Below are 14,374 nucleotides of genomic sequence, written 5' to 3'. Positions count from 1 at the left end.
CAGTCATCACTATTGAAAGGAAAACAACAAAGACCAAAGAAAAAGCCCCAAAACTAGCTTGGAAAAGTAGTGGAATCACTGATTTTAACTATATAAAATAGTAACTATGTGATATTGCCATTCAATATGAAAATATCATCTATTAAGGTTTGATTAATTACTTCAAAATCCAGTTACAACTTAAAAGCATGTTAAATAGCATTTTCTATACCTACATATTTTAAAATACACAGTGATGAATAAGCTTCACTGAAGGGTTCAAAAAGAAATGCCTGAATTTTCTGAGCCATTGGTGATGATTTTTACCAAGTTATAAATTTAGTGAAGTTCTGGAGAATTAGAAAAAGATAATCCTATTCTAACATTTAAAAAAGAAATCAATATAGGACTTGGGATTTCACAGTGCCAGATCAGCTGAATATGAATCCTGTGGCAGAGTGGGTCTGTTGTTGATATATAAATAGGAAGATGGAGAAGAAATAGAAAAATTAGATTTGTTTGCTTGGAAAACAAATTCTGCATGGTGAAATAGCTATCTCAGTCTAAGTTACTAAGAAAAGGTTAGCTGTCAGGGATAATATTAAGTAGATTATGAAATAAGAATGAGAAATATGATTCTTGATTCAGACTCGTGAAAATATACAATGCAATCATGAGTGGAATTCATCTCACCTGAGTTTGGGACATGTAAGTTTGAGCTAGGCATACTAAAGCTGTCCATTTATTGTGAATGGAGGAAAACAGACCTCTTCATTCATATGTCATACCTTCTGCTAGGATGCAGGTGATCAGCCCTGATTTAGAGTTTTAACTTTCAAAAGCATATTAAATTTGCAAAAAAAAGTTATATGATTTTTTTAAAAGAAACACTCTAGTTCAAACAGGAACGAGTTATGAGTTCATTCAATCTCAGTGTGGGTAAAAAGAGGAACACACCTTACATATGGATTCAAGGGAATTTACTGTTTGTGTGATTAATATTTAACAGCCTAATCAAAGTACAAAATTTATTTTTAGCCTAATTACAATGACACTAATGCTTATAGCCCAAATTACCTGATTATTGCTAATCCCCGTTAATATTACAACTGAAACTGGCATGCACCAACTTCCTAGTATCTTATCGATCCTATGCACTTGTATGATGAATCATCTGTGCCCTAAGTTCTTCACTGGGAGTAGTATGAGTAGTATGATGTTGATGGTGGAGGATCATTGGGCCCTCTTGGGGTTAATTTTACATATTTTTTATACATATATATGTATATGTATGTCAGTCCTGTATTTGTTAATGGGGTACACTCTTACCTCTCCTCTTGGTCCATGGGCTTCATTACATCATGATTGCTTAGGTCTGTGGGTACTCCTTGTAGTATTTTTAAGGGGTAGAGCCACAAAAGTACACAAAGCTAAACAAAAGCTTAAAAAAAGTTAGATGATAATATAACTAACTGAAAATCACAGAATAAGTAAGAAACTCCTGAAAACTGGGTAATTTGCCATTGGAGGCAGGACAAGCTAGGCAACGGTCAACTAATCCTAATGCTAGTTTCTTAAATAATACTGGAATTAAACAGAGCAAAAATGAAGCTAAAATAAATTCAGGAACAGACAAGTCCAGGCAAGACCTGACAAATTCTGTAGTTGGTTATGAGTAATTATGGCTGTAAATCCTGAGGCATATCCCTACCACTTGGCAACGCAAAATTCGTTGGGCCACACAGGGCTGCAAGTTTGGTCTATTCTACCTATTGTCATACTGACTTCAGTGGTGACTGTATAATCGATTAATCTGTGAGGTGGATTAATTTGAAATATGTGTTAATGAGGAGTAGTTTTAGAGAGCTTCAAATATTTTCTGCCGGCACTTATCGTTTAGATCTGTCTCCCATATAACCTTCACAGACGATGCCGTAGTGAGTTCATCACTTATCATTCATTTATATGTCTCGGAGACTTGATTCTTCCAGCTCATTTTTGCTGCTATGATAAATGATCAGGGGATTTTACAGTCTATCTGGTATTCTGTACTATTCTGTGTACCCCAAGTTTCCCACCTTTATTTATTTCTTTATTGTATATATTTTAAATAGATAAAATTGGACAGACTGATTTATTTTAGCATTTTTTGCAATTTTGGAATGACTTTTGTTTTCTAGGCTGTAAACTTGACCTGAGACCTGTACTTTAAAAATTCCCTTTGACTACAGTAGGACTCTGCATATGCAAGAAACACTTGATTGGACTATAAATCTTTAGGAGAGAGTTTGATGCTTCAGGATTGTTTGGGCTGCCCATAAACAGGAGGAAAACATATTAGGTCATCAAACAGCAACAGCAACTGGCAACAGGCGAAGGCCAGCCTAGTACAATTCTGTAGGATTTTTCAAATTGGAATTAAATTCCTAATATTATTTAGGTTTTTCAGTTTTTGCTTGAATTTAGTCATTTGGTTTGTTGTTTCTTATAGGCTGATACCTTTGGTAATTCTGACTGGTCATTTCTGGATTCACTGTGGAGTGTGAAGTGTTCTTGTAAAATATGTTCTTTCTTCCAGGAGGGATTTTAAGCTGTCTGGTTATAATGTATTAAAGTTCTGTATCTTAGTCTGACTAATTGTGAATTAATTCATTATACATAATACAGGCTGTTGAATTGCTGCTGAATTATAAGACTTCGCAACTTGTTAGCCCACTAGTAATACTGTAATTTTAATATATTAGACTATCTTTGTGGTAAGTAGTATAAATGTTTCAAAAGTTAATAATAGTTAATAAGTTAATTTACACCATACAACTTCTCATGTAGTAGCTTCTACAGTGCATTTATCTGTGGGAAGAGTAAACTTCAGAAAACACAGTCAGTTTTATGACAATATGATTCCATAGAAATTTGTTTTAAATTAACGCTCTAAGATGAATTAGAAATATACTAGAAAGATAAGCTATATTAGAAAGATACTTCCCCAAAAGTATTAAGGATGAGAATTCCAGGGCTGGTTTAAAATCCAATCCAGATTCCATTTCACTCAGTATAAGATTTCCCTCAAATTTGCTTAGTATCCAGGAATAAATCAGAGACATCTTTATGCTCTCTTTGTAAGTTATTACTGTAAACAAGACATGTGTGTAGTTACGTACCCACTTTTAAAGCCAATAAACCACTGGGCTGATAACTACATTATGGTATCTATATAACTTTAGAATGATCCATGGCTCTCAGCAATATAAAGATTAAGGGAAGTAAATGAAAGATTGCAATTCTTTTAAAACAATACCCTGATAATTATTTTACATCTCTTCATGATCACTTTTTTAAATGTATTGTTATCAACAAAAAAGGATTAATATGAAGAATCAGCTGAGTAAATACAACATGTAATAAAATAAAGAAGTGCTCATATATATTTTTTTCTAGACTTGTGTTTTGATGCTTCTTAGCATCAGCAAGAAAGATTACTGTTCTTTAAAAAAATCAGTTAATATGTTGACAGCTCTGATTTTTGACTTAGGAGTGTGCAAATCATAATTTTAAGTACAGCCAAAGAAAAATAATGTTGACATGTCACCGACAATAAACGCTTGTCTTTACCCACAGTAGTGCTGCAAAAGATATTCCTAGGATTCTGTATATTTCTTACCACACAAATCTCATGAAAGATGGAGATAATAGGCACTGAGCATCTGTGTGCATGCAAATTAAAATATCAGTTAAAAAACAAGTGGCCATTTGAAAACAATAAAAAGAGCTTGTCGGGCTCATCGTTGTTGTATTTAAAATGTCTTTGGTGTGTACTGGATTTATACTGATTGAAAACTCACGATTTATTTTATGCGGTTGAATAATTTAAGATTGGTGCTGTTAGGGCCTATGGCCTTATAAGATACAGAAATCCCATGTTAAACCTATGATGTGCTCCCAGTATTGAACCAGCATCACTTGATTTGTCACTGAAGTTGCTGAAAGTGTTGTAAATGACAGATAGATTGCCGTTGTAAGATGTTCACAGGAGCTGTTCAATATTCCAAGTAAACATAGGTCTGCTTTGCTGCCTGTCATTCCTCAAGCTGTCTGAGGGCAAAACAAATCTCTGAGATAGTTTTGGTAGTAATTAGCAACAAAGGTGCCAGTAGAATAAACCTGATTAGCAAATTAGATTTTGTAAAAAATCCTACATTGACAGTTAAACAGCGTGACGCAGAGTTACAAGCACTAGTGCCCAATATTATCATATGCTGTTTAGAAAAGCACAAATAGTCAATAAATCATGCAGTGGATTATTGTACTCATTCATCTGTGGGTTGCTGGGCACCAGCAACGTAATTCAATCTTGAAGGTTTCTTATTGTTTAGACTCCATTGTAAAATCTATTGATTATCCATGTGCAGCATGATTTGTTCTTTCATCTAATATTTGCGCTCCTGGTAATAGGATACTGCAGCCATGGATTGTAACAGAATTTTAGATCACATACTTTATTGTTATTATCTATGAAAAAGTAATAATAAAAAATTGTAAGGGGTCATAAACCTCCTATTTGTGTCATTCTAAAGAGATTATTATAACATCATTGTTTTACTAACATTGCCTACTTTAATAAATTTCATCTGAAGCATTCACAAAATTCCATGTAAAGAATGGAAACTACAGTTTTAAAAATAATCACTTTCCTAGAAGGCTTTAAAATTTTTGCACTTTATTATTTTAAACCATCTAATACAAGAATCAATTTAGCTTTTTTTTTGTTTTGTTTTGTTTTTTTGTTATTCTGGCTGTTCCAAGCTTTAAAATGAAGGGTTATTTAGTCAGTGATAAGTGTTCATATCTAGGATTTGATTCAGTTTTCTAAACACAGTCACCTAGTACCATTTGCAATGCAAAACATCCACATGAAGCTGACAGATGTGACACAGGTCCTGCAGGATACCCATACCCTTCTGGACAGGCAGCTAAATGGCATCTAAAATGGTACTAAACACTGGTGAGGCAACTAGATCAAGCTCCTACAGCAGATTGTGCTTTCTTTGCATTCCTTGTTTCCTCTAACAAAAATGAGACACGTTCTTATAATTTACAGTAAGATATTAAAAGCTGAATTTTAGCTGTCTGCATGTTGGTGTCTCCATGTGAGCTAGTGTCCAAACTGCCATTTCAGCCAGTGGAGATCTCAGCCCGGTTTAGCTGCCTTAATGTGGGCATCTTGGCCAATCAGATATGTGCTATCTCATCTACAGCTCCAGAAAGACACGGGTCTCCTGTACACATCTGCACACCTGCAAACATGGGATGCTGTGCAGATGGCTCAGATCTGAGGAGGCATCTCAAACAGCATGAGGTGCTGAGGTTCAGACAACTGACAGAGCCAACGCAGGCAGTTGTAGCCTACAGAACTCGTCCACTGGCATGTCTATGGGTCAACTTACAGGATAAACTGAGCACCCTTTATAGTATCAGTTAGGTCTCTGTTGAGTAAGATCGGAGCCTAGTTCTACGCAGAATCCTAACTTTAGGAATCTGGCTTTTGAAACAAATCAAATCATTTGCTGAATCACTATGGTGCTGAGCACATATGAATGCTGTAGTGAAATTCATTTTAAGAGTGGTGTGCATTTGTATCTACCAGAATAAATGGAAAAAAAAAGTCAGACTGATTGCACTTTTCTTTGCTGTAAGCAGTCAACAGACTCTTTTTTATTTATGTGAATAATAGGAGAATGAAAAAGAGAAAGATAGGAAAATCCTTCCACAGTCTTCAGGGTGATGTGAAATATGAACCTTAGAGTTAGTAGATAATAGATAACAGAGAAATAGAGGCAGTGACATAATCTCACTCTGAATTATAAGCATGTGTCTCATTTTATTGGAGGAAACAAAGCCGTAGAAAGTATAAGATCAGTTTAGTATGTCTTTGTGATCTTTTCACAAAAGTGCAATTTCAAACTGACCAAAGTCAGTGAGAATCATTTCACTGACCTTAACAAGCTTTTTATCACAATATAAGACATCTATTCTTATGCATAGATATATATGAAAGATGTGGTTGTCAGTCTTGCTCATTAGATGAAAATAATTCCGAGTGTTCTGCTATTCCTTGCAGTTAGTGAGTTAATATCTGACTTCAAATTGCTTCAATAATCGGCCGACATAGATTAACACAATTTGATTCTTGCTGTTTTTACCAATGATATTTGGACAATATTGACTGCTTCAGGCTTTCCTTTGCTTTACTGTTAGAGAGAGTCCTGTTTAAAAAACAAATGTGAAAAATAAATAAATGAGGACTTGCAAAAACTACAGGACAGCAGATGTATTAAGTTGCCTTCTTTTTGTTTTTATGTAGAGTTTTAAAACAAAGACATTAGCTTTCATATTGCATGAATAAAAGAAAGTTACCAAATCATGGTCGTCCAGTGAGTAAAATGGGTTAATATGTTTAAAATGTGTTTCTCTGCATTTTCATTGTCAGTTCCTTTTGATCTATATGTTGCTGCTTTGCCTTCCCTGGTGTGCAAGCTTCTCAGGCAGATCTAGGAAATACTTCAATGCAGAGAATTTTGTTCTGTTTTGAACATCAGCATTTTTTCTTACCTGTAAATAGCAGATCAGTCAGGACAGAATACTTCACCAGTATATTTAAAATCATGATAAAAGCTACTTAGTGTACTTAAGCATTGCTTAAACATTGCCTGACACATAAAACTACATATAAGCCTGTCCATTCAGTCTTTACAGGTAATTCAGATGTTGAGGCTTGGAGAGGGTGTATCCAAGCACAGTGCTTGATGAGAGCAGTTCTACAAGTCCCATCACTTTGACCATAGCAATTGCCAGTGTAACCAACATCATTTAAAAGCAAGTTCCCACCTGTGTTTAATACATCTCTTTCCTTTGGAAGACAAGAAGACAAACTGCTCTTTAAAAGTTCAGGTTTAATGAAACAGAAGAGTTGTTTCAGCTGTTTAACGTCATTTTTACCCATCCATTTAAGGTGGTAAGAGAGAAAAGGAATGAGTTGAAGTAGAGTGACTATGAGCATGTCACTTTTTATTATGAGCTGCAAAATGAGTTAAGAGATGAGAGCTAATGTGTATATGTATATACAGGTACAGCTACAAACAGGTACAGTAAAGATCTGTTATTTTGTAACTTAATGGCGTACAATTCATTTCCTTTTATATTACCAAGAAAATACGTGGATTATTAATTGTCTTGTAACATAACTTGTAAGGTATTAGATATTGTCTCCATAAGAAAGACAATTGTTGCAGTTTGTGACTACTTTATCGCTTCATACATTCCAAGTAATAATCCTTGCAAAAATGCATTCAGGATAAATGTAAGATATCCTTATATGATTGGTTTAAATTCTTACTCTAATTTCTAATGGTTTTAATCTTAAAAATAATGAACTTCTTTTTTATTACAGAAATCTTTGAAATGCTTATCAAACTGGCTGAGAATTACACAAGCACACTTTTCTGCAACACGTATAGAAACATGGCTATTGACGCTGCTACACATGTTCAGGAGTTTTTCACTGATGTTGGGCTTTTCATATTTGGCACAGACATTAGCACAGAGGAATTTGTCAACAGATTTTTTGACACCCTGTTCCCAATAGTCTACAGTCACATGATTAACCCCGGTCTGACGGACGTTTCACTGGAGTATGCCGAGTGCCTCCGAATGGCAACAAGAGAGATCAGGCCCTTTGGTAGCGTTCCCAAAATAGTCACAAGACAAATGGGAAGATCCCTTTTGCCCAGCCGGACTTTCTTGCAGGCTCTGAATTTGGGGATCGAAGTGATCAATACAACAGATCATCTGCATTTCTCTAAAGACTGCAGCAGAGCTCTGTTACGGATGCAGTACTGCCCCCATTGCCAAGGGCTGACTCTAAGTAAGCCGTGTATGGGCTACTGCCTTAACGTCGTCCGAGGCTGCTTGGCTAACATGGCAGAAGTCGATCTGCACTGGCAGGGATATATTCAGTCCCTGGAGGAGCTCTCAAGTGCCATGCATGGGACATATGACATTGAGCATGTGCTTTTAAACTTTCATTCACTTGTTAATGACGCTCTCATACAAGCCCATATCAATGGACCAGAATTATCTGAGCAGGTAAGAAACTATTTTTAATCTGTGCTCGGTGCAAGCATGTAACACTAGAAGAGTAACAGTGATAACTAATACCAGTTGTTTGGCTGTTTCTATGCTGATGAACGCATTTGTGTTCAGCTGCATTTAGCAATGCATTTCTCCAGCATAGTCAGTTTTTATTTTAATCATGCACATGAATTGCTAATTTTTCATATTCTATTCACAAGTTTAACAACAAGTGGGGAGTCAACATTCTGGTAGCATTTGCAGAAAAGGCATTTCAAAATGAAAAGCTATTTTTCATGTGTGTAAATTTTTTATGTGAATCATCTAAACATTTGAAGTAACATTGAAAAATGTTTCCTATTTGACATGAAACCACAGCTTTTTCAAAATTTTGATGAGTGAAAATTTTGTTGCACAAACCAATGGAGACTTCTGCTCCTTCACCCTTTTGGTTTACAAGTTTAGAGTTGCTACTTTTAAGTTTTATTGAATAAGAGCAGTGAACAGTGGAATGTGTCAGTAAGTTTGGAAGTTTAAAATATTAACAAGAGGAAAGTAAATTTTCTGGTGAAAAACTAGTTCCACAAGTATTCTTTAAAAACAGAACAATAGTCAGAGGTTTAGGTAAATGTGAGTGCTAAGTCTAATACTCAAATTCAAAATTAATATCTGTTTAGAGATTGGAAACTTCTTATATGACATATTGGGTATAACTTTTAGAAGCATACAAGTCTGATTTGCATGAACTCCTCATAGGAAAATTGTTTAATCATTTAATTGTTATCTTATATGCACCTAAAGATAACAAGTCATAGGCAAGCCTCTTTTTGATACCAATGGGCTGCTTTAAAGGATGTGCAGCTTTAGGTATATTATTTGAATAATTTTGTAGGTTTCAGAGGAAGTGTTGTACATTTCATTTGCAACATGAAGCGGATCTTTTCTTATCCACACTTCAGGGAAAAAACAAGTCTTGTGAGAGCTAGCTATCTTAGCTGTGAATGCATGAAGTGAAGAATTTTTAGATACAGTTTGGGAAAATACACATGGTGTTTAGCTACACATTAGAAAGAAAGCTAGTATATCTGCAAATTTATGAAGGTTGTGTAAGTGGCAAGATTTGAATTCTTCCTATGTTATATTTAATCCACAGTGTGTTTTGCAAGTATGTTTTTCTCTGTATTCTTATATGCAGACTTCACTGACAGTGACATATTCTGCACTTAAAGCTGGGTCAGATATATATGGTCTAAGGAGATGCCTTTATATTTAGAGGGTGCACAGGTCAGTTTGTGGCTGGGTATCACTGTGGTGTGGCATTACCGGACGTTCCAGCAACACTTTAGGAGCTCCACAGCTTTCCTCTTTACTTAGCTGCAGCTAAAATAGCTTCTGTAAGCACCTGATAGGACCTCTGATGATAAACAGCCTAACCTAATATAATAAATAGAGAATTATTCATTTCTTACTGTGCTAAGACCCATAGTCCACTAAAATGAGTTCTTCTTGCTGCCTGTAGTCAGTCAGTAATAGGGAAATTGCCCCTTTCCATGAAATTCCTGTTTCATCTGCTTTATACCAGTCAGTTGGTTTAACCAGAATCTCCTGCTGCTGAGTATTCCTGAGAAAAAATGTGATTTTTTTTAAAACAGTTTTTCGACTAACAGTTTGGCTCAAAGGTGTCTCACAGATGTCTGTCCAATTCCTAATGTATTTTTCAGAGTCCCATACTCTCTGACCAGGTTCTTTTAGATATTCCACATATGAAGGGTGCACTAGCTAATATCAAAATTTACTTCTTTGGAGACATTTGATGTTATATGGGATTTTTGATTTAGCAGTGTGATACAGCAGTATACTGAAATCACAATATAAGTATATACACTTAGCAAAATATAGCAATGGCAATATACAGTTCAATCACAATACCAGTATGATTGCCATTGCTGGTCTCTATAACATGCTTGCTGTCACAATGCTGGGCGTCCCCATTCGCTGGGAAGGAGTATGTGGGTTGAAGCCACCTCAAGCCCGTTGCTCTCTTTGAAATTCTTTTCTTCGTTGTTCAGTTTTTATACTCTGTGTTGGGCTGAACCATGTATACACTCCCTACATGTTGGTCTGGCTAACTCAGGGAGATATTCACACTCTTTTGATGAACTCAGGGAGAAACATTTACACACACATAGCTGATCCACTCAACTGGGGTGTAGTCAGCTGATCCTCTCAGCTGACATAGCTGTTTATCTAAAACAAAGGCCACCCTCTGGTCACCTCTGTGTTGAGATAAAGTCAGCTTTCTGTGCAACAGCTGAGGTCAGTCACACCCTAGGTTTTTCCTGAGCTTCACAGGACACCTCGCCCTTGACCATCTCCTCTGAGCCTTCTTCCATTGTTGGTGTTTAGTGGTCGGTCACAGTGTTCCAGAGCTACATTTGCCTTTTAGAGATATTCCCTCTTCCTTCTCAGATTTTTTTGGTCATTTCCCCTATGGTTTTCTGGAACAAGCTAGGATAAGCAAGTAAAGGCATAAGGAAGGGCCTTCTGTTTCATCCTGGATCACCTGGTGTGAAAAGAGATCCCCTCCCAAGTTCTAGACCTTTGGACTTTGAAGAGTGTACAGGCATTGCCCCAGGCATCCAGTCTCTCAGTCTCTCATTTTGGTGTTTTCAAAACAAAAAATTGTATTTTCCGACATAGTATCTTTCATTCAATTTTAACAAAAAGTTAAATGAGTGAAGAAGACTCCCCTCCCCATCATTTTAGTTTAATAAAAATTTTAGATTGATTTAGATTGATTTGACTGATGCTTTATTTTGATATTCCTGAAAACTCTTTGCCTTTGTTCGCCGCCTCCCTCAATTTTTTAGATTATGTAACAAAAAACCGCAGTTTTTTTCTAACCTTGTACACAATGCCACTGAATATGCTTACCCTCATTTTCATGAATGTAAAAGAAGTTTTGAAAATGTGATTTGAGGATAGCTTTCGAAGTTGAAAATAAAGATATGAAGAACACTAAATTTTTTTATCTGTGATATTTGGAGCAAATATGTTTGTTTTAAGATCAAGTGTTTACAATACTCCTTTGGGGTTAAGATCTTCTCATATAGAAACACTTTCAAACCATAAAAGTTAACAAGAAAATTTCATTCTCCACTGAATCTAAGTCAGGCCTATGTATTTAGGATGTTCATTAACCCTATGGCATATTTCACATAATCTCTGTGTTATAGCCGATCAGTCTTTTTTCTCTTTGATCTGTAATTCTGTCAGATAAGACAATGATGCATTGATCCCTTGAAATATAGTGATCTAGTTGGTCAGTTCTGATCTGCTGAGTGTGGCTTGAGTGCGTTTCAAATTTGCCAAGATATTTGATATCAAGAGTTAATTCTGACATGCAATAAGTAGTCTTTCAGCTTTTAGAGGAAGAGGACCTGAATTCTCTTGAAATTGGCTCATTAATATTTCTTTATTTTATCTTCAGAGTGACTCATGAACTGTTTTAAATTTTGATAAGCAATTAGTGCATCAGTGATTCTAACAGATATAGAAGAAATGATTATGAGCCAGCAAATAATGGCTCTCTTAGCCACTAAGCAATCTCTGCAGTTTTAAAACTGAATTTCATCATGGTAATTACTGGAGTTTTAAAGAAGCAGACAGAGAAAAAAAATCTTAAGATGTATGGAAATACGCATATGCAAATGTTCACGTAGAAGTCAACTGTGTATCCTTCTTAACGGTATATATATTTGTATATGTCTCTCTATAATATGTATGTTTGCATATAGAAGTATACTTAAAGGATCTTGTCTAATATGTTGTTGGGATATCTATATTCAAATTTAATATATATTAACACATTAGGCTGATCTGTATGGTGTGGAAAGATCACCAATGCCTACATAACATGATTTCCCAGTACAAGACTCTTTTCCCAGTAAGTTACAACTTGTTCACTTTACTCTAGCTCCTTGGGTCAACAGAGCAGTTCCTCACTGTCTCAAGTTGCAATTTCTCTTTGCCTTTGTTCTTGATGTTTCAGATTCACCCCCTTTAATTCCTACCTACCATGACTCCATTGACTGACTGATAAGCGTAGCACCAGTTCTCATCTCTATACCAGGATGTTATTCTGCACTATTCTGCAGAATTTACTGGAGATACGTGGGTTGTGCAACTATTCACATATTTATATACATCCACAAATATATATGTAGACATACATGCCAGCTCTGTTCTGTGCTCCTGAACTTTGTATATGTCCATTTATGTATCTTCTGTGCTCAGTGCAGTAGCAGGCCTGATACTTTTTTAGAAATCAAAAGAGAAGATTTTTTAGCAGACTTCCATGTGTGTGCTCATTCATTTGTAATACAGTAGAGGCTTAAGAGAACAGCATCGTACAAAACAAGAACAGTATAAGCTATTGATAATTAAGATAATCCAAAGAAGATTAGATTATGTAATTGATATGCATTGGATAACAGGTAAAAATGCCCATTACTTTGTAAAAGACCTTGTAACTCCATCCTATGTTTCTCTTTGCACTCAGCCTGTATTGCCACGTGCCCATCGCTCCGAGCTTCATATAGCAAGGAAACTCTCCACTGAGGGCTACTATGCAGGCTAATGAATGCACAAAAATGTTGTAACATTTTTGAAAAAAAGCAAATATGGTGACTTTTGACAAGTGGTAATAAATTGTTACCTGTTACCTCCATTGCGTCGTGCTGCCACTGCTTGACAGTAATAAGACGGAAGGACAAGGAAAGATTTTAGCAAGATTTATAAAGCTCTGGTGTGGATGAACCCTACAATCCCCAGTGTAGGAGTATTTTTTTGTTCCCTTTAAGCGTGGGTGAATGGCAGGGTCCTGTGCCCCAGCAGGGCAAACTCCTGTGTCACTCAACGTGGTTTGGTGATGGCTCACACCCGTCTCAGACAGGGTTGCCCAAGTCCTGCTCTGGGACCACCCTTAGCTGCATGTGTCCACCCCTTTCCTGGTGTGACCACTGCATCCTGGTGTGAATGGGACGCTGGCTCAGGGAGCTGCTTGGAGGGAGCCTCTTTTAGTTGTGTTTTTTCTCGGCATGTGAAGACTTACTGCTTTGGGCAGTGTAACGTTGAGAGGTCTGGAGTGGAGGACATGAGTGGAGGTGAGATGGGCCCCAGGCAGGAGCTGAGGAAAAACAGGGAAGAGAATAGGAAAGAAAAGAAAGGGCAAAGGTTTTGTAATTAAAATCTTCCTTCCAGACTTTACATGGAGCTATTGTTCTTGAATCACAGAAGATCAGTGGTGTTTGCGATTAATACTGAATAAAAGACAGGAAAAGGAATATTGATTAGTTGCTCATTGTATATTCTGGGCACTGATGATTTGGAGATCTGGATGAAAAAGGAGTATGTGACCACGATATTAAAAGCTATGTATGTCTATAAACATACTGGAATTAGAAACACAACAAAAAAGGATTAAAATTGCTCAGACAAATTCTGGCATTTCCTAATTTTGTTAAGAAGTGATGCATTTTATTACCGTATGAATTTTTGCAACTAATATAATCATGCAGTAATTTGGAATGGGATATTCAGAAACACTGTCTTAATTATGTTCTAACTCATGCTCATTTTAATTGAATCAGTTTTCCAAACAGTTGGAGATACTGAAAATATCAAACTTCTGGAAGTTCTCAAGTGCTTTCACTGATTTTAGCCTAATCCTGGAAGAAGATCTAAGCTGTGCATCTTCTATAAAAATATGCTTAATTATATTGTATGGAAAGAGAATTTTGCCTTGCTGTTTTTCTTAACTGTCATTAATATTTGAAAAAAACAGCATCTTTCTTGTGCTGTAGAATGCTAGCAGTGAGGAGGAGTTAATGGGCTATACTTAAAGCTCTATTTCCTTCTTGATTATTTTTGCATGAAAGGACTAGCTATAAACACTTAAATAGTTTGAACTGCTGTAATACAATGACTTGTAAACTTTAATATTTACATAAAGGGTCATAAATAATACACAATATTCACACAGAGATAATGTTATAAATAGAATATTCTGTTATTTTGTTTACTCTTTTTGGGATCTCTTTTGTGCAGTTACTTTTTATTGGGGCTTCTCTAGCTTAAAATCACACAGCCCTTATAGATATTCTATGCCATTTCAGAAAGCGAAGTGTAATAGAAGTCCATTAAACCAAGTAATTCTCTACACAGAAAGAGATATGGAAAGAAGGTGATGAAAAACATATTTTGAGTA

The 14,374-nt window shown here is 35.9% G+C and overlaps 1 protein-coding gene across 12 annotated transcripts in view; it reads left to right on the top strand.

Moving 5' to 3' along the window:
• Positions 1-14,374, top strand: part of GPC5 (glypican 5) — a 720,327-nt gene that overhangs the window by 120,302 nt on the left and 585,651 nt on the right. For all 12 annotated transcript variants that reach the window (XM_064504709.1, XM_064504704.1, XM_064504717.1 and 9 more), the window contains one exon: positions 7,427-8,121. In XM_064504709.1, coding sequence (XP_064360779.1) covers positions 7,427-8,121 — 695 coding nt within the window. The remainder of the gene's footprint in view (positions 1-7,426; positions 8,122-14,374) is intronic.

The sequence above is a fragment of the Dromaius novaehollandiae genome, chromosome 1 (assembly GCF_036370855.1).
Source record: "Dromaius novaehollandiae isolate bDroNov1 chromosome 1, bDroNov1.hap1, whole genome shotgun sequence".
Lineage (NCBI taxonomy): Eukaryota > Metazoa > Chordata > Aves > Casuariiformes > Dromaiidae > Dromaius > Dromaius novaehollandiae.
The sequence above is the reverse complement of the archived record's forward strand: the minus strand, read 5'-3'. Positions and strand labels throughout refer to the sequence as shown.